General features: G+C 46.1%; 1 protein-coding gene across 1 annotated transcript; it reads right to left on the reverse strand.

Moving 5' to 3' along the window:
• Positions 1 to 27004, reverse strand: aclya (ATP citrate lyase a). The gene is made up of 28 exons (XM_083648781.1): positions 26897 to 27004; positions 22180 to 22359; positions 19500 to 19622; positions 16038 to 16100; positions 15709 to 15899; positions 12997 to 13076; positions 12079 to 12209; positions 10562 to 10680; positions 9822 to 9958; positions 9661 to 9722; positions 9453 to 9570; positions 9110 to 9264; positions 8023 to 8116; positions 7197 to 7338; positions 5446 to 5614; positions 5259 to 5363; positions 4951 to 5147; positions 4781 to 4862; positions 4565 to 4675; positions 4327 to 4454; positions 4082 to 4175; positions 3698 to 3852; positions 3458 to 3608; positions 3197 to 3340; positions 2979 to 3092; positions 2804 to 2886; positions 1431 to 1507; positions 1 to 1316 (listed from the first exon to the last, which is right to left on the reverse strand). Exons 2-28 carry the CDS (start codon positions 22336 to 22338, stop codon positions 1222 to 1224), a joined length of 3279 nt encoding a protein of 1092 aa, XP_083504907.1. The 5' UTR covers positions 22339 to 22359; positions 26897 to 27004; the 3' UTR covers positions 1 to 1221.
• Positions 27005 to 27363: the final 359 nt, after the last annotated feature.

The following is a 27363-nucleotide window of genomic DNA, read 5'->3' on the forward strand; positions in this document are numbered from 1 at the left end:
TGCCTTTTATGCGGCACCTTTTGGATCTCATAACTTTGAAAAACATTTGAACAAGTCTGGGTTCTATCACAGAAGAAGGGTTTTGGCCAAGTTCAGCACTCAGCAGATTATAAATATGAGCAGACTTCACAACCATGAAGCACTTCCATGATGTTATACGGACGTGTGAATTGTCCCTTCATTACATTCATTGGTTTGTGTCAAATAATTAGAAGTCAGTGATTACTTAGCGGAGAAATAATCATCATTTGGAATTGATTTTTCACCATAAAACGTCTTAAATGGGACTGGGCAATTTACTTCAAGGGGAGGTTGATGGGACACAGGAATTAATACTCTATTGCCATAATGAAACAGATTTTAATGTGATTAGTGCATTTAAGTTAACAATTTTAAACAGGACTAGATCATGGTAAAGATGGTGAATATTTCAAATCCATTTTAAGTGCTAACCAAGAGATAATAATAATAATAATAATAATAAACACTTTACCTTACATTTAAATCCTTTTGGAAACATTTTCCACTAGGTAAGAGAAAATATTTCCTGGGAAAAGAAAATGGCACCGCATACCAGGAATGACTCATAAAATGGTCCCGTTTGCCACAGCGAGCCGACTTCCTGCCGTCTCATCTTGGCCAGCGTGTTGAAAACATTACAGAACATCAAAAAACGATTACATTCTTGTACCATTTAATTTTCACAGTGTTAATACACCTATCCATAAATAAAGCTCTGATCTACAGTATATTCTCACATGACAGTTAGACATTATTGCACTACAGGCTCGCTCCTTACAGCAAGCTTATGATTCTCATACGGCACAGATGCAGAGCACTGCACAGAGACACAATAGCCTGTGATAGGTTTATATAATAATTATGCAAATCCCAGTACTTCACCGTTGTAGCCGTGAGAGAAGTTGTGGTAAACACTGCAAGGCGGCACTGAATCCTCACTACCAATCTTGGCAAGAGGATTTCCAGTGATCTCCTCAACACTACAGGGCAAAGTGTCAAAATTCATCCTCAGATCAGGTCAGACCTCGGCTTTGTCTCAGTCACAGTTCATCAGGTCTTTCTACTATTCACAGGGCTCTAAACTCCTCTTTTTGTTTTAATATCTGAAATTTAGAACTATATTAATAGCAACACCTTCCCTATATCGTGCCACAGCTTCGGGGTGACAGATGACAGTACGGGGTGAGGGGGTTGATGCGGTTACATGGACATGTGCTCTGGGAGCACATAGGAGATGTCGTCCCAGGGGTGGCGGTACAGACCCTGCTTCAGCCTCTTCTGGTCCAGGTAGTGTCCTGAGGAGAGACGAGCAGAAGCGGGACTGTCAAAAGAGTTTGCAACCTCGCACAGGTTCTCCGTTTCAGTATTCAGACATTGTGCTGTAGCTATTTAGACAACAACTGGCTCACCGATGAATCCCATGCTGCGTCCCAGGACGAAGATGCCGTTCAGAGCGCCGATCTCCACAAACTCATCAGCTTCATCCCTGCAGAGAGGCGGAAGAACACAGAGGAGACAGAGGTGATGAAATTAAAGAGGGCAGCACCGAATGCAGGTGTAATAATACAACAAGCTCCACAATGTTATGATGTTATGATTCTATAGTAGGGGTGTCACGATACACTCAGTTCACGATACGATACGTATCACGATACTGGGTTCACGATAACGATACGATACGATACGATTTTAACAATATTTTTTTAAACTTGAATAATAACAATATATGACTGGAAAAGTAGTATTTTATTTGAAATGCACAGATACAAAACATGCTGTTGTGGGAAATTGTTATTACAATAACAACTAGAAAAAACATGAGATTGGAGATAAGGCTTATCTTGAAATAGAATGAGTTACACCATCACTTAGATTTACTTTGAACTAAAATGTTTATCAGTAGTATAAATTCTCATTATGCATCTTCAGTTTTTCTTCAAACTCAAACAACAAGACTTTTCTTAGTCTATTTTTTATGCATCTCCAGTTTTTCCTGTCAAGTAAACAGTTTTGCCAGAAACTCAATTGAATGGTTTCTCTCCTGTATAACTTCTCATGTGTCTCTTCAGAGACTTGTTCAACTGAACTACTTTCCACACATTGAACTTCAACAAACAAAGACGTTTCTTAGTCTATTTTTGGAAGGGAAAAAAAAAAAAAAAAAAAATTTTTTTTTTTTTTTTTGGCGATATGAGATTTCATCTCAACGATACATATCGTGACGTTTTACTATCGCGAAATTTCGTGGGACGATATATTGTGACACCCCTATTCTATAGTGTTCTTATTTTGTATATAAAATTACATAATGACAATAGTTTGATTCATTTACAGACTTTCATCCATATTGGAACAGAAAAGAAAAGTAAAGAAAAAAAATGGGGGGGATGAACAGTAAAAATAAAAAATAAAATACAGCACTAATCATTTTTTAGTATGGAGACAAAAATAGTTATTGGGCAATGATTTCTCAAAGTCTGAAATCCCTAAACATCAACTACTGTCTGCATTATTGTTATCATCACCCCCCTCCCCATGAAACCATTGGCATTTAGCTCCAGGTTTGACTCGACTCTACTACTCTGTCTGAGGTAGCATGGAGTATATGGGAGGCTAAGTCAGTGCATGTAAACAAGGATCTGAGTCATCAAACCGAGAACAGAGCTTAAATAGAAAACTACATCTTGAATGGCTGTTTCTCTCCTGTAAATCTTATTTTTAACTCTTTTTTTTACTTTTTAATAGAGCTTACTGCACGTGAAAGAAAAGTGTATTGGCTTACCGTGTAAATCCGTCAAAGGTCCTGAGCAAGTCCACAAAGGCCACACCAATGAAGCCATCCACATTCAGGATCAAGTTAGGTTTCTAATACAGCACAGGGAAAACAGAAACGAGATCGTTGGAATCTTCGATTGAATTAAAGTGCATCAGTAATGGCTGTGAATGATCATGCTTACTTTAGAGGTGGTGATCTTCTCTACTTCTAGAGCGTAGTCCAGCATATAGGTGGCTGGGAAGTGCTGCTTCACAAAGTCCTTCAAGATCTGGACTCTCATGTCGGGATTGTTAATCTGAAGACACAGACAGATAGTTTAAGCTCATTCTGCTCCACTTACTGTAAAATGAACATGTAAAAAGATGGAAGCACACGGGCCAAAGGAGACGCGGGACTCACCGACTTGACCCTGTGTCCGATGCCCATGATCAGCTTGCCCTCCTTCTTCATCTTGTTGACAAACTCCATGGGCAGCATGCCACTGTCAAACGCCCCGCTGAATTGCTTAGCTGCAGCATCCAGAGCTCCTCCAAAGCGGTCCCCCTGAAAAACATTACACACACGGAAGTAGACATTCAAACTCATGGTGGGCTTTGACAAGAGTGGGCTACACTCATAGTGCTGTCAATAGTATATGTCTCCTGCTGAGAAGTGTCTTACGATGGTGAGAAGGCCGGAGGTGAGACTGGAGATGAGATCTTTGCCAGCCCTGGCGCAGACGATGGTGTTGTGGGCACCGGACACAGCGGGGCCATGATCAGCAGTCACCATCAGGCACATCTCAATGAACTGGCAGGCATACCTGGGCAACCTGCACACCGACGGGGGAAACAGCTTATTTATTTAAGGGATTTCTTTCTCAAGAGTTTGTTCACGTCACTAGTGGATTGAGAAGCTGACCTCCTCTGGAACCACAGCAGCCCCAGAGTTCCTCCCAGGCCCATCTCCGTCTTGAAGACCTCGGTGATGGGCATGCCGGCGTAGATGAGCTCCTGGCCCCTCTCGTCACAGATACTGGTCATGAAGGAGGCTGGCTTACGGATCAGGCCCAGCTCCTGTGGGGCGAACAGACGGAAGAAAATAAAAGACGAGAGAAAATGTCACTACACATTGTGTTCCATCTGTCTGGGTTTAACCCAATCTGCTGCGGTTCAGTGCGCCTTTTCCTTGTATGGATGTCAGCAGTGAACTCTCGGCTGATAAGCGCTCATCAAAGAGCATGAGCCATATTGATCTCATGAGTGAAAATTTGCTGGCGCGCCAAAGACCTGCTGCCATACTCACTCGTGCCCAGGAGTAATCCATCGGCACAGTGGGAGGGGGGACCTCCTCCGCCGGCTCGATAACTCCTTTGGCAACGAGGTCTGTATACACCGATCTGCACAGGAGAATAAGAAACTTAACAGATCGCCACTACAAAACACTGCATTCAATAAACCTAAACAACAAACACACCACTAATAACCATCTGGAATCTACAGTATGGACGATGACATGGTCATTTTGAAGGACTATCTTTGTGCACTGACTTTATTATGTCTCCCAGTTCGTCAAAGCTCTTGGGGACGAAGGCGCCGGCCTCCTTCAGAGCCGTGTTCTTAGCCACCGCTGTCTCGGAAGCCTGGTTGGCGCAGGCTCCAGCATGGCCGAACTGGACCTGAGGGACAACAAGGTGCATCATGGGTCAGAATGGAATATATTGTCTCACTAGGCAGCTGCCTGAGAGCGCCTTCAATGTCAGTACAGGTGTAGCAGCTGCCCTCTCACCTCTGAGGAGAACATGGTGGCACAGGTGCCAATACACCAGCACACCATCGGCTTTGTGATCCTGCCCTGTTTAATTGCCTGGCAGATCTTATACTCCTCTGTGCCTCCAATCTGTGGGATATAAAAAGAGATATAGGACAGGTAGCAGTGCAAATAAATAAATAACTGTTCAGGCCAGTAGACAGCACAGTGTGTGTCTGTGGGTTTACGCCTCACCTCTCCCAATACAACAATCATCTTCACTCCAGGAGTGTCTTGGTAGCGCAGCACATGGTCGGTAAACACAGAGCCTGGATATCTGAAAAAAAGAGTCCAGCATTATACATTACAAACAATTCATACCTACATGCCGGCATATTGCAGATAAAAGTCTACAGGCTACACACCTGTCCCCGCCAATCGCCACACCCTCGAAAACACCGTCCGTGGTGCGAGAGATGATGTTGTTGAGTTCGTTGGACATGCCGCCAGAGCGGGACACGTAGGCCACGCTGCCAGGGCGGTACAGCTTAGAGGCCAGGATGTTGTCCAGCATGCCGCCTGTGTTCCCTATCTTAAAGCAGCCTGGCTTGATCCCTCCAACCTGGACAAACCAAAACGCACACAGAAAACTCTCAGGTCTGCTCAGACGACAATGTTGCTCAGATGACAATGCACACCGTGAAATCCTGCGAGGAGGTCAAGTAAGACTAACGGTTGCTGGTCCAATGATCGTGACGCCCTTCTCGTCCGCCGCCTTGATGATCTTCCTGGTGTGGGCTTCAGGGATTCCCTCAGCAATGATGGCAATGGTGTGAATCTGAGAATAATGAAATAGAAAGACTCAGGTGTAAATAGAACAATTACCGTTTGGTTTTGTACCCTGCGGATGGAGCCTTTACCTGTGGGTACTGCATGGACTCCATGGTGCTGTCGAAGGCAGAACGCAAGGAGGCAAAGCTGATGAGCACGTCCACCTCTGGGTGCTTCTTCATGGCATCGGCCATGTTCTTATACACAGGAACCAGGATCTCTTTATGGCCCCAGTAGAACTTCTGCTTGTGGTCTCCACTGGAAAACGCATATAAAAGGCATTTGTTACATTTAGAAACTGGTCAAAGGAAACGGTTTGCTTATGAGAGGAGATCTTGATCACTTTTAAATGTTCAGCCAGGAGTCATTACATTAACAGCAGGCCAACGTAAACAGTGGTAAAGGGACAGAGGACACTTACGTGAAGGGGTAGACCATGGCAGTGATAAAGGGACAGAGGACACTTACGTGAAGGGGTAGACCATGGCAGTGATAAAGGGACAGAGGACACTTACGTGAAGGGGTAGACCATGGCAGTGATAAAGGGACAGAGGACACTTACGTGAAGGGGTAGACCATGGCAGTGATAAAGGGACAGAGGACACTTACGTGAAGGGGTAGACCATGGCAGTGATAAAGGGACAGAGGACACTTACGTGAAGGGGTAGACCATGGCAGTGATAAAGGGACAGAGGACACTTACGTGAAGGGGTAGACCATGGCAGTGATAAAGGGACAGAGGACACTTACGTGAAGGGGTAGACCATGGTAGTGATAAATGGACAGAGGACACTTACGTGAAGGGGTAGACCATGGCAGTGATAAAGGGACAGAGGACACTTACGTGAAGGGGTAGACCATGGCAGTGATAAATGGACAGAGGACACTTACGTGAAGGGGTAGACCATGGCAGTGATAAAGGGACAGAGGACACTTACGTGAAGGGGTAGACCATGGCAGTGATAAAGGGACAGAGGACACTTACGTGAAGGGGTAGACCATGGTAGTGATAAAGGGACAGAGGACACTTACGTGAAGGGGTAGACCATGGTAGTGATAAAGGGACAGAGGACACTTACGTGAAGGGGTAGACCATGGCAGTGATAAAGGGACAGAGGACACTTACGTGAAGGGGTAGACCATGGCAGTGATAAAGGGACAGAGGACACTTACGTGAAGGGGTAGACCATGGTAGTGATAAAGGGACAGAGGACACTTACGTGAAGGGGTAGACCATGGTAGTGATAAAGGGACAGAGGACACTTACGTGAAGGGGTAGACCATGGCAGTGATAAAGGGACAGAGGACACTTACGTGAAGGGGTAGACCATGGCAGTGATAAAGGGACAGAGGACACTTACGTGAAGGGGTAGACCATGGTAGTGATAAAGGGACAGAGGACACTTACGTGAAGGGGTAGACCATGGCAGTGATTAAAGGGACAGAGGACACTTACGTGAAGGGGTAGACCATGGCAGTGATTAAAGGGACAGAGGACACTTACGTGAAGGGGTAGACCATGGCAGTGATTAAAGGGACAGAGGACACTTACGTGAAGGGGTAGACCATGGCAGTGATTAAAGGGACAGAGGACACTTACGTGAAGGGGTAGACCATGGCAGTGATTAAAGGGACAGAGGACACTTACGTGAAGGGGTAGACCATGGCAGTGATTAAAGGGACAGAGGACACTTACGTGAAGGGGTAGACCATGGCAGTGATTAAAGGGACAGAGGACACTTACGTGAAGGGGTAGACCATGGCAGTGATTAAAGGGACAGAGGACACTTACGTGAAGGGGTAGACCATGGCAGTGATTAAAGGGACAGAGGACACTTACGTGAAGGGGTAGACCATGGCAGCGACAGATGGCTCGTCTCTGGAGCAGACGTAGTCAAAGTCCATCATGCCCTGCACCGCCCGTGTCTGCATGCCCCACACTATGGACTTGGTCTGTTTGCTGAAGAGGGTTGATGTCTTGACTACAGGGAGAGGAGAGCAAATACAGATGGAAATGATAGAAAAAAAGTGGATGTGCTCCGTAGAACCACCTGTGAAACATTTGCTAACTTCATGTGCATGCATATATAAAAAGAAACATGAAGTTTTTAGACGTTATATAATATCCAAGAAGCAAAAGATTATCAGGTTTCACAAGTCCATATTCACATACACTACACATGAACGTGATAGGGACACCGTGAGAAGTGAAAAGGTTATAGGAGAAAAAGACATTGACAACTGCTAACAGATAAACAGGTGCAGCAGAGTTTAAAGTTTCTGCACATTTGTCAGAACACCACCAATAAGATTCATCTAGCAGACAGGCAGTAGAGAACAGCAGCATTAAGAAAAGTCCAACAGAAATATATATTTTTTAATTAGTTAGATGTCCAGTATATTGGGATTGGCTTGCAGGACTCTCTAGCTGTCCATGGAGGGAGCTGTAATACCTCAAATCTAATTTCAGCCGAGCATGATCACAAGCTTTCTTCCTGTCATGCACCCCAGCAGAGCAGTGTATGAACACAAGATACATCAAAGCCTCAGCATTCACACATTTCCTAGTCCAAATTGGGGTGTGTGTGTGTGTGTGTGTGTGTGTGTGTGTGTGTGTGTGTGTGTGTGTGTGTGTGTGTGTGTGTGTTGCGCGCACGTGTTCTCACCTTGGGGGACGCCTGCCTTGGCCTTCTTGGCTGGTGAACCCTCAACCTTAGCTCTGTTTTCAGAGAAGGAGGCGGTCCTGCTGGATGCTGGAGTCTGAACAGGATGGAGAAAGAGGATCAAACAAGTGACCGTGGGTCAAGGTGTATTTCTCTTCTGCTATCCATTACAAAAAACACGTGTACAGAATGTTACGTAGAGAGCTCAGGTGACAACAGAGCTAATTATAAATAGTGCTCCCTGTTATATTTCCTGAGCTAGATAATGGAGCAGGCTAGCCTTAAACATTCAGGTGGTTTTACAACAAGACATCACCTGCACACAAGTTACACAATGACACTCTTTCTGTGACACCGGTCACACAGGTAAAACATAAGGATGAGTAACTACATTTTAGACACAGGGCTACAGTGGACCCCTAAAATAAGACCTCAAACAGAGAGGGTTTTACAATGATTGGTCCTGGAATTTATTAAAAATACATTCCCTTTATTTATTGTTTCTTCATATTTTTTGGTATCACATTATCTTTACTATGTTGTACTATACTATTATGCTGCTGAAATCCAGCCATTTCTCCACGGTATCCACTTACATCCAACTCGACATCTAAATGACACAAGTGCATAAATATGGCATAAAGAAAAGCGTGATATAGCCTAAGGTTATGGGTATGTCCAAGTGCACACGTGTCGTGCATGCACACGCACAAGCGCACACACACAGACAGACAGACAGACACACACACGCTTTGCTGAAAGCCCACACACACTGCACATTTTTAATGGCCGCCTCCAGGCAGTAGCAGTGGTTTACTGTGGTTTGAGCGCCATTTGAACGAGAGGAGGACACAAAGTGATGCTCTCTACACAAAAGACCCATTGAGCATCTGATAACCTCACTACACGGCCCGGTTCCCAAGAAAGTAATGACCCAAAGCGAAGCGGTTGCACGTAGATCTTCTGTTGCCTCTGCTTCTAGACTACACAGCCTGCGGACTTTGCAGTCAGTTTACTGCGCAGTAACTAAGCGGACAGGACATGACATGACGACGGCTTGTTGTCTCCACGGAGCCAACGCGTGTCATACCGATGTGCTGCCACTGGAGTTGAGGAGGAAGTTGGCAGTGTGGGCAGCAACAGGGGGCTGGTTGGGGATGGGTCGGTAGCCCAGCGCCATGCCCACGATGGCAGTCATGTGGGTTTCTGTGCCAAACACATGGATGGGGATCCCGGTGGTCTTGCCTGAGGAGAAGCATCCAGACGCTAGTTATTGTGGTGCATGAAAATGAGCACAAGTTTACATAAGAAAAATATTCAATACACTCAATTGAGATGATAAGAGAGGGATTTATGTTTTTCTATGTACACCTTTTGGCAAAAACAGATAAAAAACATGAACATTTTTGAAATTGTATAGAAGAAGTACATACCCACTTCTCCCATCACCCTGAGCCCCTCCTGGTAGTTGGGGCCTCCACGGCGGACAAAAATGGTGACCTCATGCTCTTTCAGAGGCCCCTGGTAGTCTCTGATAGCTCTAACAATCCCCTAGCAAAGAGAAAAGACTCACTGAATAACAGGTCCACAATGGGATGTCGGTACAACTTTGCAAACAAGAAACATTTTCTCTCCATCTACCTTAAATGTAGCTGCGACGTTTGTGAAGTTTGCAATGCTCCCTCCGATGATCAAAACCTTTCCTGCAAAACAAATTGTGTTTTTGTTTTGTGATATTAAAAGATGCTATACGTTTGAGTGCAACCAGTCAAAGTCAGTTGAGTCAACGCCATATTTCCTACCGTCAGGGTGTTTCTCTCTTGTCATCAGAGACAGGATGGTCTTGGCGTAGTCATAGGTCTGCTGTTCGCTCGGCGCTCCTGAATATTCCCCGTAGTTGGCCAGCTCGTCGACCCCGCCCAGGTCACAGATTGTGTCACTAGGAGAGGTTTTCATTGGTCAATAGCAACAACTGGTCTCCTATGACAGCATTAGGTTGGTCTACTTGCCAGTGTTGCAGTTCTAACATAACATAAGAAGCATGAGCTCACCAGGCTTCTTCAGTTCACATCACACTATAACACTGAATGCACTCTTTCCCTCAGTTCTGACTTAATTATGTAAATAAACAGAACACTTTAACAGTGCACACAGGGAATCATTAGTTATGGCTGGTGAGTCTTGAATCCAGGCTTTTCGCCCCTGACAGACGGTGCGGAGGGAAACGCTGCTCATTCCTCCAGACTCCCACTAAAATGGCGCCGTCAGAGAATCCAATTGAGCTCGCAGGCGAACAGGCAGAGATGGAGCTGGGCTGCTGCACCATCAATCTCACTGCTGCTTCCCTGGCATGCTTCCCTAATGCCAAACCCAATTATGTCACACTGTACTCATTATAATGAGGATAAAGCCAAGGGGCAATTTAAGGAGCCAGAAGAATCACCTAAGTGGATTATTGGAGATATATGGAGTTTTGTATCTCCTATTCATTCAGGCTTTGTTGATGTAGTTTTAGTTCACTTATGGGTTTGTGACTGGTTACCTGTAAACTACAGACGCGCCTCCTCCTGCCACCATGGTCCAGATCCTGCCGCGGGGGTTGAGCAAGGTCAGCTTGAGGCTGGCGCCACTCTTGGCATCCAGGTCGGCAATGTAGGCTTCCTGGGAAAGCCGAGGGAGAGAAACCGATAATGTAATAACTGATAGGTAATGTAATGTCAAATGTAATAATTAGTCATTAAAATATCTGTCATTTTATTACACTATCCATCCGGCAATTTACATTGAAGTTATTATTTACGTTTTTCGTTACACTTTTGACTCACAGGGACATGACATTTTAACAAGTTATTACATTATCTGGCCGTTATTACATTATCGTTGCTACAGAGCGTGCATGGATTTTAAAGAGCCAGCTATTACTAATATACGGTAGGTGTGATACACATGGTGGCACCTTGAATTAACATGTTTTTAACACTGGATGAAATTGCCAGAGTGGATCTGATGCTCCTCGGTGCTCGTTTGTGACAGCGAAGGCCACAGCTGGGAACAGAGTGTAAAAACAGCCAATCAAAGGCCCCCGCTGTCCCTCATCCCCACTGCACACTCACAGCAGCCCAATTAGACCAGCCCGTCTGGCACACAGACGGTCCGTCTCAAACAAGCTCCTACTGGCACCAGCAAAGACACACTCACAAGACTGTTCACATCTCAAATCTCCAGTGTGCCTTAGAAAGGGACACTTCCTAATTACACAGGACTCTCATTGTACTGTGTGGGGGTAAAGGTGGGCTCCCTTGTCTGTCTGTTGAGAATCTCTCTCTCTCCACAATGACTCATACAGGCTGAGTAACACCTGTGATGCAGACACTCCTCTTTCTCATTACAGGCTGAGTAACACCTGTGATGCGGACACTCCTCTTTCTCATTAGTGCTCCGAAGGGCAGCTGGGACAGAAGTATCAAGAGGAATAATACCCACCACCAAACTCAGTTTACTTTTTAGTCTTTCTATATAAGATACCCAGCATATATCTCATAGTAAGGAGCATGAGCACAATGGAAAGTATGCAAGTTTAGGTCCTTTTCTGGGGGGAGGGGGGCATACATTTATACTTTTCTGAGGGGAAGAAAGCTGCTTTTTTAATAATGGTGGTTATGGTTATGATAATTGCCAACTGTACCCTATGGCAGTAGGCCATAAATTACCCACTGCATCATCATACATCATAGAATCCAAATGAGTTGATTTACAGTGGGCGCTGGAGGTATGCAACATGTCAGCTGACAAATGTACAGCTGGACTAGGACACGTTGTTTATTTTCCTGAAGCTACTGCACATTTACTGTGACCATATCATTTGAAAAAATAAGAAAGACGTTATCTCTAACATTAGCCAATCTGTTCTTTTTACATCCTACTCAAACGCTCCAGTAAGCTTCTCACTGAGGAACAGCAGCAGCTACTGGATGCTGACAGATTGACCCGCTAGCTCTCTCGCTCTCTCTCTCTTTCTCTCTTTCTCTCTCTGGCTCCTCCCCCCCCCCCCCCCCTCACCTCAGGATAGGCCTCTCTGCCGAAGGGTGGAGGGAACTCCACATCTCCCCACTTGGCCTTGCAGATGTAGTCGGCCGTGGCATCGATCTTGGCTGCCATGTCGAGCACATACACGCCATCTTTTGTAACCACTGAGAGCAAGAGAACGGAAGAGATGAAGATAACAAGTACAAACCTTTTAGACAATGGGGCTTTTTTCCCCTTGCCCCCCCCCCCCACCCAAAACCACTCATATCCCCCTAGCAACAAATCTTCCACCTTCCTATCCATAGCTACGGCCATTTTGCCACTAAACGTCCATGAATGGGTGAGTGACTGACTGGGTGGGTGACTATCCTGACTTTTCCCATCTCATGACCCCAGCGGGACCTCTGGTCCAGTGCCGTGGTAAAAAGAGGAGACACCTACTAATCTTCACTTGGCAAGTTGGCGTAAATATATTTTGAGTAGAGACAGAGTGGGGTCTGAGCTTTAAATGGAGCAGAGGAAGATGAGAGAGGACCATGTCCACCCACAGGTGGTGCCAACACCTTGCTGCTATCCCCGCAGGAGGTGGGAGGCTTGGGGATAGTGTGAGGTGGTGGTGGTGGGACATCAAAGCAGGGAGAGATACCTCCACAACAGCAGCTGCCACTGGGCATACACTGGTGCCCCATTACTCCATAATAAACACACACACGCTGCAATCATCAAACAGGAACTGCATAAATTATTGAATCTTCCCCTCCCTCTGTGTTAAAATGTGTCGGTTTCATAAAAAGATGTTTTTGCCGCTGCGATTTCCTTTTGATGTTGCCTTTCCAATCTCATAGCCTTATGACATATTTATGGGTCTGTGTTGCAACTGAGCGCACATGGCATCATGGTGACTTGCTCAGACATAGAAAATCATGTCAGGGATTTGAGGCAAAAACCTACCCAAAGGGTTTATCTCCAAGTATGTGAAGAACAGGTCTTCATACAGGTTGAAGAGTCCCACAATGAAACTGGCCAGGACCCTGCAGGAAGAGGACATTCGACACATCAAACTCTACTCTATTGGTGCAGCACTTTTTGTATCACGTGCTGAGATCACCATCTATTTTAATTACATATCAATGATATTCATAAAAAAACTATTTGTAAAGGGAAAATTCCACTGCAAACTGACAAAAACAACAGCTCTCTGATAATCCCAATCCTGTGTAAACACCTCACTATAGTGTCACTGGTTCTGACATAGAATTTGAACATGATTTACTTTGACTGTTGTTAAAAAATCATTTGTATAGTGTGGCTACACAAATACCGGGTCCATTATCTTTGAACTTAAACTGTTTTACCTGCATGTGTTATTCTTTATTATGGATTTGTTTCTGAAGTTCAAACTGGTGTTGAAATCTTCATAGGTGCCGTTAGACATCAATCAAAGCACATGACAACATGTTCCATTATGCAACTTTACACATTGAGGATGCATTCGATTTGTTTTTTCTCAGGGCGTGTTCAATCTTGAGCCATCTTAAATCACAAGATTAACAAGAACCCCTGTATCACTTATGCCAGGTGATAAAATTGTAAAAATGAATAAAACATTAAAAAAAATACCACTTGACAGCAGAGCAATTAAAATGCCCAAATAATGCTAGTGAGTCACACACACGCACGCACGCACGCGCACAGGCGCGTGTGCACACACACAGGCGCATGTGCACACACACACACACACACACACACACACACACACACACACACACACACACACACACACACACACACAAATACAGCCAATAACATTAAAGGATTGTGGAGGAACAAATACAGCCAATAACATTAAAGGATTGTGGAGGAAGGGAAGGGGGGGGGGGGTCGGACGGGGCAACAGTCCAGCAGTTACAAACCAGCAGCTGTAAATTAGCTGCAGAGGGCTGGCTGCTACAGAGAAGCACAAATCTAATTTGCTTCCTCCATCACATGTCAAAGCAGAGCAGTGATGGGGGGTGTGAGAGGAGGAGGGGGGGGCAGAGCAGTGATGGGGGGTGTGAGAGGAGGAGGGGGGCAGAGCAGTGAGGAGGGGGCTGTGAGAGGAGGAGGGAGGGGGGGCAGAGCAGTGATGAGGGGGCTGTGAGAGGAGGAGGGAGGGGGGGCAGAGCAGTGATGGGGGGGGGTGAGAGGAGGAGGGAGGGGGGCAGAGCAGTGAGGAGGGGGCTGTGAGAGGAGGAGGGACGGGGGGCAGAGCAGTGATGGGGGGGGTGTGTGAGAGGAGGAGGGAGGGGGGGCAGAGCAGTGAGGAGGGGGCTGTGAGAGGAGGAGGGAGGGGGGGCAGAGCAGTGATGAGGGGGCTGTGAGAGGAGGAGGGAGGGGGGGCAGAGCAGTGATGGGGGGGGGGTGAGAGGAGGAGGGAGGGGGGGCAGAGCAGTGATGAGGGGGTGTGAGAGGAGGAGGGAGGGGGGGCAGAGCAGTGATGGGGGGGGGGTGAGAGGAGGAGGGAGGGGGGCAGAGCAGTGAGGAGGGGGCTGTGAGAGGAGGAGGGAGGGGGGGCAGAGCAGTGATGGGGGGGTGAGAGGAGGAGGGAGGGGGGCAGAGCAGTGAGGAGGGGGGTGTGAGAGGAGGGGGGGCAGAGCAGTGAGGAGGGGGCTGAGAGGAGTAGGGAGGGGGGGCAGAGCAGTGATGGGTGGGGGGGGGGGGTGAGAGGAGGAGGGAGGGGGGGCAGAGCAGTGATGAGGGGGTGTGAGAGGAGGAGGGGGGGGGGCTCTCCTGCCTGTCAGTTGAGTAGGCAGCAGCACGGAGCCTTTTGTAACCATGTCAGCCTGCCGTCAGGACCGGCTGCCCCGCGGGAGAAAACCGTGACCCAACCCAGAGTGACTCAGCTTCCCATGTCTGGTTCTGATGGGAGGGGAGGGGAGGGTGTGGGGAGTTCCACTCCTCTCTTCAAAGCAGAGGAGGGGGAGTGGGGGGAGGAGGAAGCAGGGTGAAGAGGTGCATAGGGGCTGGCAGAGTGTATGCAGGCAGGGGCATCTTCCTCAATGTCAGCCAAGACAGCCAGTCCAGCCAGAAAGGCTTTGGAAAGAGCACTGCTGGGAAGATGGATAGGGGGAGGGGGGGTCGGGACAGGGCGGGTCACTGTATCACACCAATCATAAAAACTGGACGTGCTCTGAATGGACTGTCGTGAAAAGAGACGGGGGGGGGGGGGGTGCGATCGAATGAAAGCCAAGCAGAGGAGGGAGTTTGTCATTTCTCTAATGGAACCCCTCCTCCCTTCTCCTCGCTCTCCTCCCCCACCTTTACTGCCGTCTCCAAGTGCCCCGTTACTTCAATTATGTGCTGCTTCTGTTTTCCAGCACTGGCCACAAGCCAAATAATATAAAGGAAAATTGGCTTTTATAATAAATGCGTGTCTCACACAGATTTTGCAATAAGATAAATTAGATTCATGTGAAAAGGAAAAGAAAAAAGTTATGCTGACATGTTTTGAAGATCCAAACAATTCCTGAATGAGCTCCTATGACCTTTGAAAGATAAAATATAGGTCCATCTATCCACTGTGGGGGGGGGGGGGGCATTAATTTAATAGTTTATACATTTTTACACAGAAGCATAGCTCAAGTTCTGCATGTCACCTCGATCCCCCTTTTTCATTCAACTCACGCCTTCTTGTCGTTGGAGACGTGTGTGAGGAGCCCCTTCTTGACGGCCTCCTCTGTGATCTTCTCGTCTACTCCGACCAGCAGCTTCTTGGCCTTGGCGTCCACGTCTCCGACATCCACCCCTCCCTCGTGGTGAAACAGGATGTAGTCCCCCTCCCGCGTGGCGTAGACACACACGTAGAACTCCTCTTCCTGGAGGACGGGGATTCAAACCGCAACAAAAGTGTCAATGAATGAATGTTTTCTTACTAGAGATCTGGCGGCTACAGGATGCATCAGGATTAAAGTGAGTGAAGGGGAAGCTAGACATCTCTCATCTCTGCCGTTTACCTGCTTATGGGCCACGAACGGCTCGATGAGGAAGTTCTTTAGCATTCCTTTGGCTTTTCCCACCTGAGGAGCACACAAAATAATTCTCTCAGAAAAGGAGCTGTAAATCGAATCTAGATGTTGGGAGCAAAACAAAATATTAGCATCAATTCCCATGGGAGAAAAACAAACACTCCGCTATCTCTCTCTCAGGAGGTTTCCATATGAATGCCTCACTGCACTTGTTTTCAGACATACAGTACACTCAGGCTGGGGTCAGAACGCTACGGGGAAAACACCAAATACCAACAGAAAACATACATCTCTACAATTAACACAAATTTGGAAAATAAGTGGGAGAATGAATATAGCAAAACTGGACAAATTTCATGAGGTTTGTTTGAAATGGCAAAATAACATTTGAAATACACAATGAAAACAGGAGCTCATCTAGCCCCAAGTGAACGGTCTTCAAAATAAATGTATGTATATAGGCAATAAAGCTGGGAAGAGGGGAAAAGAAATGGTTGCCATGTATTAATGCAGGCAAGGCCTCGGTGACAGCCAGCTCATTTGACCTGTCTGTCACCGTTCTTGCGTTAAAGGCCAGCAGGCACAAAGTAAGCAGGGAGTGACAGAGCAGTCAGGCAGAGAGGAGAAGAGAGGAAGAGAGGGAGTTGCCATTTTCAGGAGTACAAATGAGGGAAGGTTGATGATGGAACAATCAGACTGAAAACCCACATGGGGCTCCAACCAATTCAGCTATAGATACAGTCGGTCTGTGTGGTAACGCCCACAAAATCTTACTATGGCTGGCGCGCGAGTGGGATAAAACAAACCCCCCATATATCTCAATGGGCTGACTCACCAAAGGACGGTGCTGCGGCTCTACACTACAGGATTGGGGATTCTAGAGCAGGTACATATACATCTGTTCACATGTGTGTTTACTGTGGTGGTTGAATCCCCGATTCTGTCTGCCTGGACTGGGCTAGCAGCTAAATGCTAACTATGCTGAATGGGGAGAACGGGGGGATTTACCCCAACCTGACCACACCCCCAGCCAGCTACCCCAGCGTCTATGATGAGACTGTATCTATGAGCCGACACTTCCACAACTGTCTCCCGGAGAACGAGAAGAGGGCAGAGAGAGACAGTCATGCTGTATACAAATAACTGAATTCATTCCAGTAGAATGACTATGACTCCCGGACACCTGGACTCTGGTTATACCACAAAACTGTGAAAAGGCTAATTTTGTACAACTGCAACTTTAAAATTGCAGTGAGCATAGGATGACTTAAGAATAAAACATGCGTGAAAGCAGGTGATAGAATGTAAACAGAAAGAAGTAGAAGTACTCGTGCTGCCACATGTCACTGACCTCCAACTGGTCTCCGAGACTCTCAGTGTTAGCTGCTACACAAACAATATGCTCCCAAACAAAAGCTGTGCTATATGTTAGCGGTGTTTGCCAGTCAACTCACACAGTTCAAATACTGCTACAGAGGTTTTGGGAGGGGGGAGTACGCACTAGACTAGACCAACAAAGTGGGTTTTTGCAGGTTTAAAAAAAAAATTAAGACCTACAGTATTTCACATCCATACTGGCAAAAACAAGTATGAGGGATATGAAGGGAAATCGGACTGTGATGCTCCTGATGTGAAACTATATTGGGAGATGGCAGCAGGTGTTTGCTGCTGGCTTTTTACAGCAGGTTTATGTCTTTAAGACTTCCCATACAGTACAACTCTAATGCCTTTATACCCAACGCTCCTAATTTCAGCGGTTTCTTGCCCAAGGTGCAGCGCCTTCAAATTTGTTATGCATTGCTATTTTAATGCAACTCTATAATCTTTATAAAAGTAGTAGTAGTAGGTTTTATTAGTGCTTCGCAGTCATTTCCAGACTGAAATCACACACCAATTTACATACATATAAATGAAAATAAAAGTAACGTTAACTTCATAACCCAAACAATTTAAGACCTGGCAAAATCGTATTCATGACATTTTATATGACAGGTAAGAAGAAAGAAGTAGGGGGCGTGCACATCCGCTTAAAGGAGGTCAGGTGCAGGACAAAAGGCAAATAACTTAGAAAATAAATAGAGTCCGCACACTGATATTTTGTCAGCTCCCAGGTCAGTTTATTGACGTTTCGACCAAACGGTCTCCATCAGAAAAAAATCTTTAAATTTTATATGACAAGGCCTGAAATTCTGACGAATGGATTTTAGACTATTTAAGGACCCGCGTGGAAACCCTGTTATTATCCAACCAATTAATTGAATTAGCCCCAATTAATCCTCTGTTTTAATCATCCTGTATGTGAACTGCTTATCCACCGTTTTCTCATTACTGCCCTTAACCTGGCTGGTTGGCTGCTTAATTTATGAAGACAAATCTCCAGAAGAGATAATATAGTCTTTCTATAACGGTTCGTCAAATAAATTGACGCCACAGTACAGCTGCAGCATTATTTATTGTTATTTACAGCTGATGACAGTTTCATCTCGACGGTGTGGTGAGGTGAGTGATCCCTCCAAGCGATCTCACTGTTGCTCTGCCTGCCTGTCTGTAACACACAGCTATTCCATGCTTTATGAACCATCCTCACTCTCGTCTCTAGGTTCTTGGTTTATGAGGCAAAGCGTCACCTAAGGCCTAAGTGGCAAGTGACAGATACTTTGTAGTGTGGCTCCATTGCCTGGACTCATTCACTGAATGTTGACTCACTAGCCGGCCTTGCTTCAGCTGACAGCCAGCTCATTAGCAACCTGGAAAGCCGACACCGTGTAGGTAAAGATACCATACATCAGTTCTGTTTTTCACTTCATCTGTTTTTAAGAGCTGCACTCAGACAAATTCCTATCAACTCTGTTGACATGGCAATAAACTATTGAATCTTGAATTGTGCTACAAATAAACTGAAGACAAACAGATTGATTTATTATCTGGGCATTGTAACCTTTTGAGAGTGTGTGTGTGTGTGTGTGTGTGTGTGTGTGTGTGTGTGTGTGTGTGTGTGTGTGTGTGTGTGTGTGTGTGTGTGTGTGTGTGTGTGTGTGTGTGTGTGTGTGTGTGTGTGTGTGTGTGTGTGTGTAACAGGAGGTCTGTGGGTGAGGGAGCTGTCTGTATCTGTGTATTTGTAATGAATGTCACATGGGCTAATGCCCATGTTTTATAATCTTGTATTTGTTTCTATAGGAGCCCCTTGAAGTGCATATCAAGGGATTATATCCTTTCAATAAATGCAAGTGCATACATACACACACATACATATTGATCGGAGGAGCGGTCAGCAAAGTGCGTGTTCTAAAAAGGAGGAACAGGCAGACATGGTGGGTGGATGCGATTGTCAGAGAGAGAGAGAGAGAGAGAGAGAGAGAGAGAGAGACACACAGACAGCGAGAGAGAGAGAGAGAGAGAGACACACACAGACAGCGAGAGAGAGAGAGAGAAAGAGGGTGGATGACGTACCATGGTCTCTTTCATGAGGCGGGTCTTCAGCCACTCTCTGACGCCGTTCAGGTCCAGGTTGACGCCCACCAGGCCCAGCTTCCCTCGCCTCTTGATCAGCTGGTCCGGCTTCACCACCAGCCTCTGCAGGAGGGACACACACAGGACAGGATGTCACGCTCAAAACACAAGACCAGCCTCTGCAGGAGGGACACACACAGAACAGGATGTCACGCTCAAAACACAAGACCAGGGGGGCAATAGCGTGATCCTCCCACACGCTACATCCTACCAGTGAAACTCCTCGCTGTCAGGTGAAAAGAAGCAGCTGGCAGACTGCACAATGCATCGGAGGAAGCATGTGCTAGTCTACAACTCTCCCCAGATCGGCAGAGGGGGTGGAGCAACAACCTGGACAACAGGGGGAATTGGCCAAATACAATTCATTGGGGACAAAATGGGAGGGCAAAAAAAGTGAACAAAAACTAGTGAGATTCTTTATACGCTTCAAGAGAAAAACTGTCACAACTTTGTCTTTTCAAAGCGAGGTGCACGAACAGCAAATAACTAGAAAGGGGAAAAAAATAAACTTCCATTGATGCAGTAAAAACAACTGGTTTGGGCCGCCTGTGAACCTTATTGTTTTTGTGCTACATCTCCTCAGCAGAACATCCACACCCTCCTGAGTGTTGCCCCGCACAAACACATGCCTTTAGTGAGTTCATGATTTAGAGGAACCAAACACTGCAATGTTAAATCACAAACACACAAATCCAGAGAGGAGTCGTGTCCTGTCAAAGCATTTGAAGATTTAGCATCACAAACCAACTATGTACTATGTATGTCATGTTGTTCATTCTGTTGTTTGGCCTGAAATGCAAATATCATTTTCTGCAGATATTTCCTTGTTTGGTGATGTCTGAATTAGGGAAGTGGGAGAAACCGGGGTCCAACAGCACGGGACAGTAGGTTCCCAAGTCATGTTTACCACCTGAATGCTGAGGTGAACGGTGTTTCCACGTAGGAAGCGCGTACGTATCTACCATCTTTCCCACATGACGTGAATACAGGATTAAATCTAACCCCCTGCCGACCGAGCCCACTTCCTCTCATTGGACGAATGACTTACGACTGCGGAGCCATTAGTATCTGGGCGCCTGCCAGCCAGCAGAGGAAGAGAAGAGACGGCCCAGGGTGAAAGTTAATGCAATTTCCTAATCAATTCTCCTGCAGCACCTATCTCCCTCTATCTGCCCTCCTCCTCCTGCCCCGCCCACGCCTCCTCATACCTTACAGATAAACAACATTCTGCCAAGAGACAGACCGATAGAGAGAGCAGGAGAGTGACGTTTCACCCTGCAAGATGAGTCACATCTAATTCAATTAACTACTATTACAGTCCCTCTGTCTGTGGCTCCCCTCGCTATGAAGAGGGGTATGAGTTGATCCCATAGGGAGGGCGTAGCGAGTTGATCCCATAGGGAGGGTGTAGTGAGTTTATCCCATAGGGAGGGCGTAGCGAGTTGATCCCATAGGGAGGGCGTAGCGAGTTGATCCCATAGGGAGGGTGTAGTGAGTTTATCCCATAGGGAGGGCGTAGCGAGTTGATCCCATAGGGAGGGTGTAGTGAGTTGATCCCATAGGGAGGGTGTAGTGAGTTGATCCCATAGGGAGGGTGTAGCGAGTTGATCCCATAGGGAGGGTGTAGCGAGTTGATCCCATAGGGAGGGCGTAGCGAGTTGATCCCATAGAGAGGGTGTAGCGGGTTGATCCCATAGGGAGGGTGTAGTGAGTTGATCCCATAGGGAGGGTGTAGTGAGTTGATCCCATAGGGAGGGCGTAGCGAGTTGATCCCATAGGGAGGGTGTAGTGAGTTGATCCCATAGGGAGGGTGTAGTGAGTTGATCCCATAGGGAGGGTGTAGTGAGTTGATCCCATAGGGAGGGTGTAGTGAGTTGATCCCATAGGGAGGGTGTAGCGAGTTGATCCCATAGGGAGGGTGTAGTGAGTTGATCCCATAGGGAGGGCGTAGTGAGTTGATCCCATAGAGAGGGTGTAGCGAGTTGATCCCATAGGGAGGGTGTAGCGGGTTGATCCCATAGGGAGGGCGTAGCGAGTAGAGGAACCACTGTTAAACTAGGTTCTCCAGTTAAAGAGCGGCTGTACTGAAGCTGACCTCCATGTGGAAAAGGCAAGCGAGAATGTACCTACAGCGATCAATAAGCGTCACATGATCATTATTATTATTGATAAGAGGCCGTCTCTGCCTATTGTGCTCGTCACCTTTTAGCCGCAACACATTCCCATGATGTAGCTTTCAATTCTCCACCACATTTACTTTGCTTCATTTCCCTAAGAAGCCAGAAGATGGCTCTGCTGCTGGCTAACAAGCACCAGGAGAGCACTCTGCTGCCAGCCTAAGTAATTGTCCCCATAAACTGAAGATCGTTTTACACAGGCTAATAAGGGAGACAGTGTTTTAGATGGCTAAAGGCTACAGATTTATGATATAGCTCACTAACTGTGTACTCTGCTTAAGTTCATCTGACTCCTTCCACATTCATTCTTATCTAAAGCCGTTCTAGGAATCCTGTGCTTCTGCTGTTCTGGTGAAGGACACCGAGTGTGAACACTGAGTCAGTTCTAATCCTCCGTAACTAGTAACTCTAAACTTAAAGCACAACGTCTTCTTCCGCCTCACCTCTGTGAGGAGCCATGGGTGGTCCTGCGCCAGGCGGTCAAAGTCGGTCTCGGCGGTCACGTTGGCGTAGCGGAACCGGTTCTGGACGGCAGCCGATGTGCAGATGTACTTGTAGAGGAAGTCCTTTCCCGTCTGCTCAGAGATGGCTTTGGCCGACATGACTGCTGAGGCTGCACTGGCCTGAGAGGAGGACAGAGGGATGGAGAGAGAGATGGAGAGACAGATACAGAGAGGACAGAGGGATGGAGAGAGAGATGGAGAGACAGATACAGAGAGGACAGAGGGACGGAGAGAGAGATGGAGAGACAGATACAGAGGACAGAGGGATGGAGAGAGAGATGGAGAGACAGATACAGAGAGGACAGAGGGATGGAGAGAGAGATGGAGAGACAGATACAGAGAGGACAGATGGAGAGAGATGGAGAGACAGATACAGAGAGGACAGATGGATGAGAGAGATGATGATAATATAGAGACAAGGAATAAAGGGAGGTGATCAAAGGGCAGCCAGGTTTTCCTTCTTGCTGACTGAACTGATGCGTTTGTCGTCCCAACAATTAAGCTCTGCTCTTTCTTCAGCTGTCAGAAATGTCAAGGACTATAACTATAATCTAATTATTAGGTCGCTGAAGGACTCTCAAGCTCTGTCATAAAATAGACCAATTTCAAACATTGGTGAGAAGGATAAATGCACAGATTTGACAGGGCTAGAAAATCTGGCTTCTGTCTTTTTGCACAGTCACCTTTTCAGTGTGTCTCCGTGTTGCAGAAGAAGCAGCCAGTGGAGTGGTTAAAGGCACGGCTAACATGATTAGCCTCGGTTTAGAAGAGCCACACACTAATGACAGCACTTATGTGCCACTCAAAGGCTGACTTGCAGCCTCAAACAAAATCACAGCATGTGCGGTGAAGTTTAAAACAAAACAAAAAAGAAGAATATCACTTTGTCCTTATGGTCGCTTAACTTGTAGCAAACTCATGAGTCTTTATGCAAATGAAAATAGTCTGGTGGACTTCACATTTCATTCTCATAGTTTTGGATGTTCTGTGTTTATAGTGACAGTAACCTGTTATCGGTTGCCATGGTGATGACTGCTTCCAATTGTTCCAGTAGAGTCAGTGGCAAGGACATCCCATTAGTTTGTCAATTGATTTCTAGGTACTGGCTGGTTTGGGCCTAACAATCAGGTTCCCACTGAGATTTATCCAGATGTAATCACTGGAGCTGCAGCAGAGAGCAGGTGGAGAGAGGGCACTAATTGCCCTCTGAAGCACTCGGGCTTCATGTGGTGGGGGGAAGTCTAGCATCCAAAAGGGAGCCAATAAGCAAATGATGGTTCCTTACAAGAAAACAAATTCTGAATCGGTTCATTGAAGATAGGGATGCACCGATATGAAAATTTTGGCCGATGCCGATAACCGATATTAACATTGCTGTTATGGCCGATAACCGATATTTACCGATGTCGATATGATCTGTATAAAACCACATTTTTATGATCATCACATTTTGTACATACTGAAAAACACATGTTAACACTGAATTTGAAAAAGTTATGCATTTCTTTATTTGCAAAGCCTTTGGAAAAGCCCATAAATCATAGATTTACTGCATTATTTCATATCAATGTGAAGAATTTGGCTGATAATGATAACCGATATTAACATTGCAACATCTGACCGATACCGATATGACCGATATGTTAAAAAATCGGCCGATACTGGCCGATACCGATATGATTGCCGATATATCGTGCATCCCTAATTGAAGAACCTCCCACATGCCAGAGGTTAGTGGAACAGTCAGGGTTCATGAACCCTTGGTGAAAGGGTTCTTCAAGGAAGGAACCTTCTGGGTCTCCACCACCACCCATATCCCTCTAGCCAGTCCACCTACCTACCACTCGAATCCCGACTCTCTACCACCTTCCTATCCCTACATCCCCTTTTCCCACTAAACTCACAAAACACCCATGAGTGACTGACTGACTGACTGACTGAGAGACTCCGTGAGGACTGACTTTTCCATTCCCTGACCCCGGCTGGTCCAGCGCTGTGGTGAAAACGGGCACAGAACTGTCCTCTTCGCCCTAGATCTGTGATTATCATCATAATACACTCAATAAAAAACACCATCAAATAGTTTATCAGATAATTTTTTTAGAACTAAATGCCAATGCTACATTGTCACGAGCCTAGACCTGCAGAGTAATCTCATCATGGAAGTGAAGGATTGATCTATGTGAAAAGTGTCTTATGACTGAGGTGTTTTGGTGGTGGGATTGCTTTCCTTTACTGGCAGGATATGCATGGCACACACAACAATAACACAAATAACCTGCAATAACATTCATGAATCTTATTGCTTTAGGGAGGGGTTGTGACCTTTACTCTCTGGCCAGCACCAGGCACATGCTCATAACATGCTGTTGGTGTTTCAAGCTCACTGCACCGCCCACCTGTCAATTTTGAAATCAAGAATTAGAACACTAGATTTCTCTAATGCTTTTTTTTTTTTTTTTTTCATTTTGTCCAATGACCACTATGGTTCTAAGCTTGTACTACTCAGTCAAAATAAATTGTTGTTGTTTTTTAACTTGGTATTTGCGGCAAAAAGGTGACATGCATTGCTAGTACACTGAGGGACAACACCTAACCCTGATATGTGCCATTGTGTTATTGTGTGGGCGAGAAGAACACCACATCAAACTCCATACTGAAATGTGGCACGGTAGCTTAATGTTCCCTCATATATCGGCAAGCAAACACACCTTGCAGAACATGACCTTTTGACCTTTTCCAAAGCGTTGATGCTGGCTGGTAAATTCAACATACTACATAAGATGCTTCTAGCCAAACTTACTGCAATAAAATCTTAACATTTACACCTGTATTTAACATTTGCACTTCACCTGTGATTTCTTCATTTTTTACAACTAACGTGGTCAACCAACGTGGTCGTGAGCAGCACAAACCCATTTTACATGAGGATCTTTTATTAAAATAAGTGGTGGATCATACATGAGGCAGAGTTTACCAGTAGAACCTAAGGATTCAGAAAAGATCTTAAGTCACACGTTTGCCAATAAGCAACATTGAACTGTCATATTTCTGTATGTTTTTTTTACATGACACGCATTGTAAAACACCCACCAATCACTGCATCCATTCATCACTTCTTCCCAGTCTGTCTGTTCCCTCTGATGTTATGATGGTACCCAGTCTGTCTGTTCCCTCTGATGTTATGGTGGTACCCAGTCTGTCTGTTCCCTCTGATGTTATGGTAGTACAACACGTCGGTCTGTTCCCTCTGATGTTATGGTGGTACCCAGTCTGTCTGTTCCCTCTGATGTTATGATGGTACCCAGTCTGTCTGTACCCTCTGATGTTATGATGGTACCCAGTCTGTCTGTACCCTCTGATGTTATGATGGTACCCAGTCTGTCTGTTCCCTCTGATGTTAAGGTGGTACAACACGTCTGTTCATTTATCTAAACCAGATTGACATCGTGATAAATGTGGTTCTTAAAGACCCTTATTCATGTGATTAATAAATGCTTTCACCAATGACCAGCTCCCATAACTCATGGGTTAACTGAAGCAACCACCTCTATTACGTAACCTTGCAGGATGGAGAACCCAGCCAGTCCGTCTGCATCATTGGTTCATTAAGCAAAAAGCCTTGATGTGGGTTGGAACTGGACTCCCTGCTCTTTACGGGGGCCCGGGCAGCCATTGCTTATATAGAGTAATGGAGTGTCATGGAGCTTGATCATCCTTGTCCCTGAGGCACCACAGTGCTGGGCCCCAGCCAGGGGGACACGCTTTCTCCCAAAGCTCATTCAGACTCCCTGCATCATCCATACAGACCTGCCACAGCTATTACTTCAGACTCCCTGCATCATCCATACAGACCTGCCACAGCTATTAAATATCACCGACTCACAACAACATTAACACTGGATCAGATGACGCACAATAGCATTTAAAAGCAGGGGTGATGGATGGCTGGGTGGAGGCAATATCAGGCACACACAGACTGTATAGACAGACACACACACACACACACACACACACACACACACACACACACACACACACACACACACACACACACACACTATAGTGAGGTTAAGAAAAACTGCCTCGCAAGCCAGTTATGCAGAGAGAGGGGGGGTTCACTTCTAACTTTAATAGCCTACCCAAACTGACTGAACTACTAACTTCCAAAACAACAACAGCTGCCTGACTTTCCAAAGGTATTAAGTCATATGAGAAATCAGGATTCAGCCACCTTACCCCACTCAATTATATGAACACAGAAAAGAGATGGAGACATTTCTTGTAGCCTATTAGGCTACAAGAAAGAATAATTACTGTTACAATGACAAGGTGACTATCTTGAAAGAGTTCAACCCTTAGAGTGCGGTTGAGTCGACTGACCAGTTCAACTTGTTCTTTTCTTTTATCTCTGTTCCGTGTGTGTGTGTGTGTGTGTGTGTGTGTGTGTGTGTGTGTGTGTGTGTGTGTGTGTGTGTGTGTGTGTGTGTGTGTGTGTGTGTGTGTGTGTGTGTGTGTGTGTGTGTGTGTGTGTGTGTGTGTTTGAGAGTGTTGAGAGAGAGAGAGTGAGAGAGAGAGACTGAGACGGAGAGAGAGGCGGAGGGAGAGAGACACAGAGATTCGGGGGAAACAGTTTTAAACACGATCCTTCATTTACCTTGATCCAACACGCTGGTTTTATTGAGAGGACTCTGCTGGTGTCTTGTGGTGGGATGGATGTATGGATGGACGTGGAGCTCTGTCGTAGTGATGAACTCTCGCTGCTGTCCGTCTGTCTGTGGGACCACTGGAGCCGGGAGCGTCCTGAGTTTTGTCTCCATTCCCCATCAGCCGATAGGCTTGGCTGATGCCTCCTGCTCTCTGATTGGTTTATTCCACACCATGCTCTATTGCTGCCTTCAGAAGCTGTCGGAAATGTCGCATTTGCAATGTGAGCACACACTGAGAGACACATGAAGGAGCCAACAAAGTCAGTGCCAGCCGTAGATGATATCTGACTACGTGAGACTAACAAAGTGGTGAATATTGAGAAACACGGGAAAGTCTGAATTTGCAATGATGTGAAATTACAGGGGTTGCAGAGGATGGTGTAGAACATGTGCCAACATGTGATGCAATTAAATA

The sequence above is a fragment of the Poromitra crassiceps genome (assembly GCF_964638095.1).
Source record: "Poromitra crassiceps genome assembly, chromosome: 13".
Taxonomy (NCBI): Eukaryota; Metazoa; Chordata; class Actinopteri; order Beryciformes; family Melamphaidae; genus Poromitra; species Poromitra crassiceps.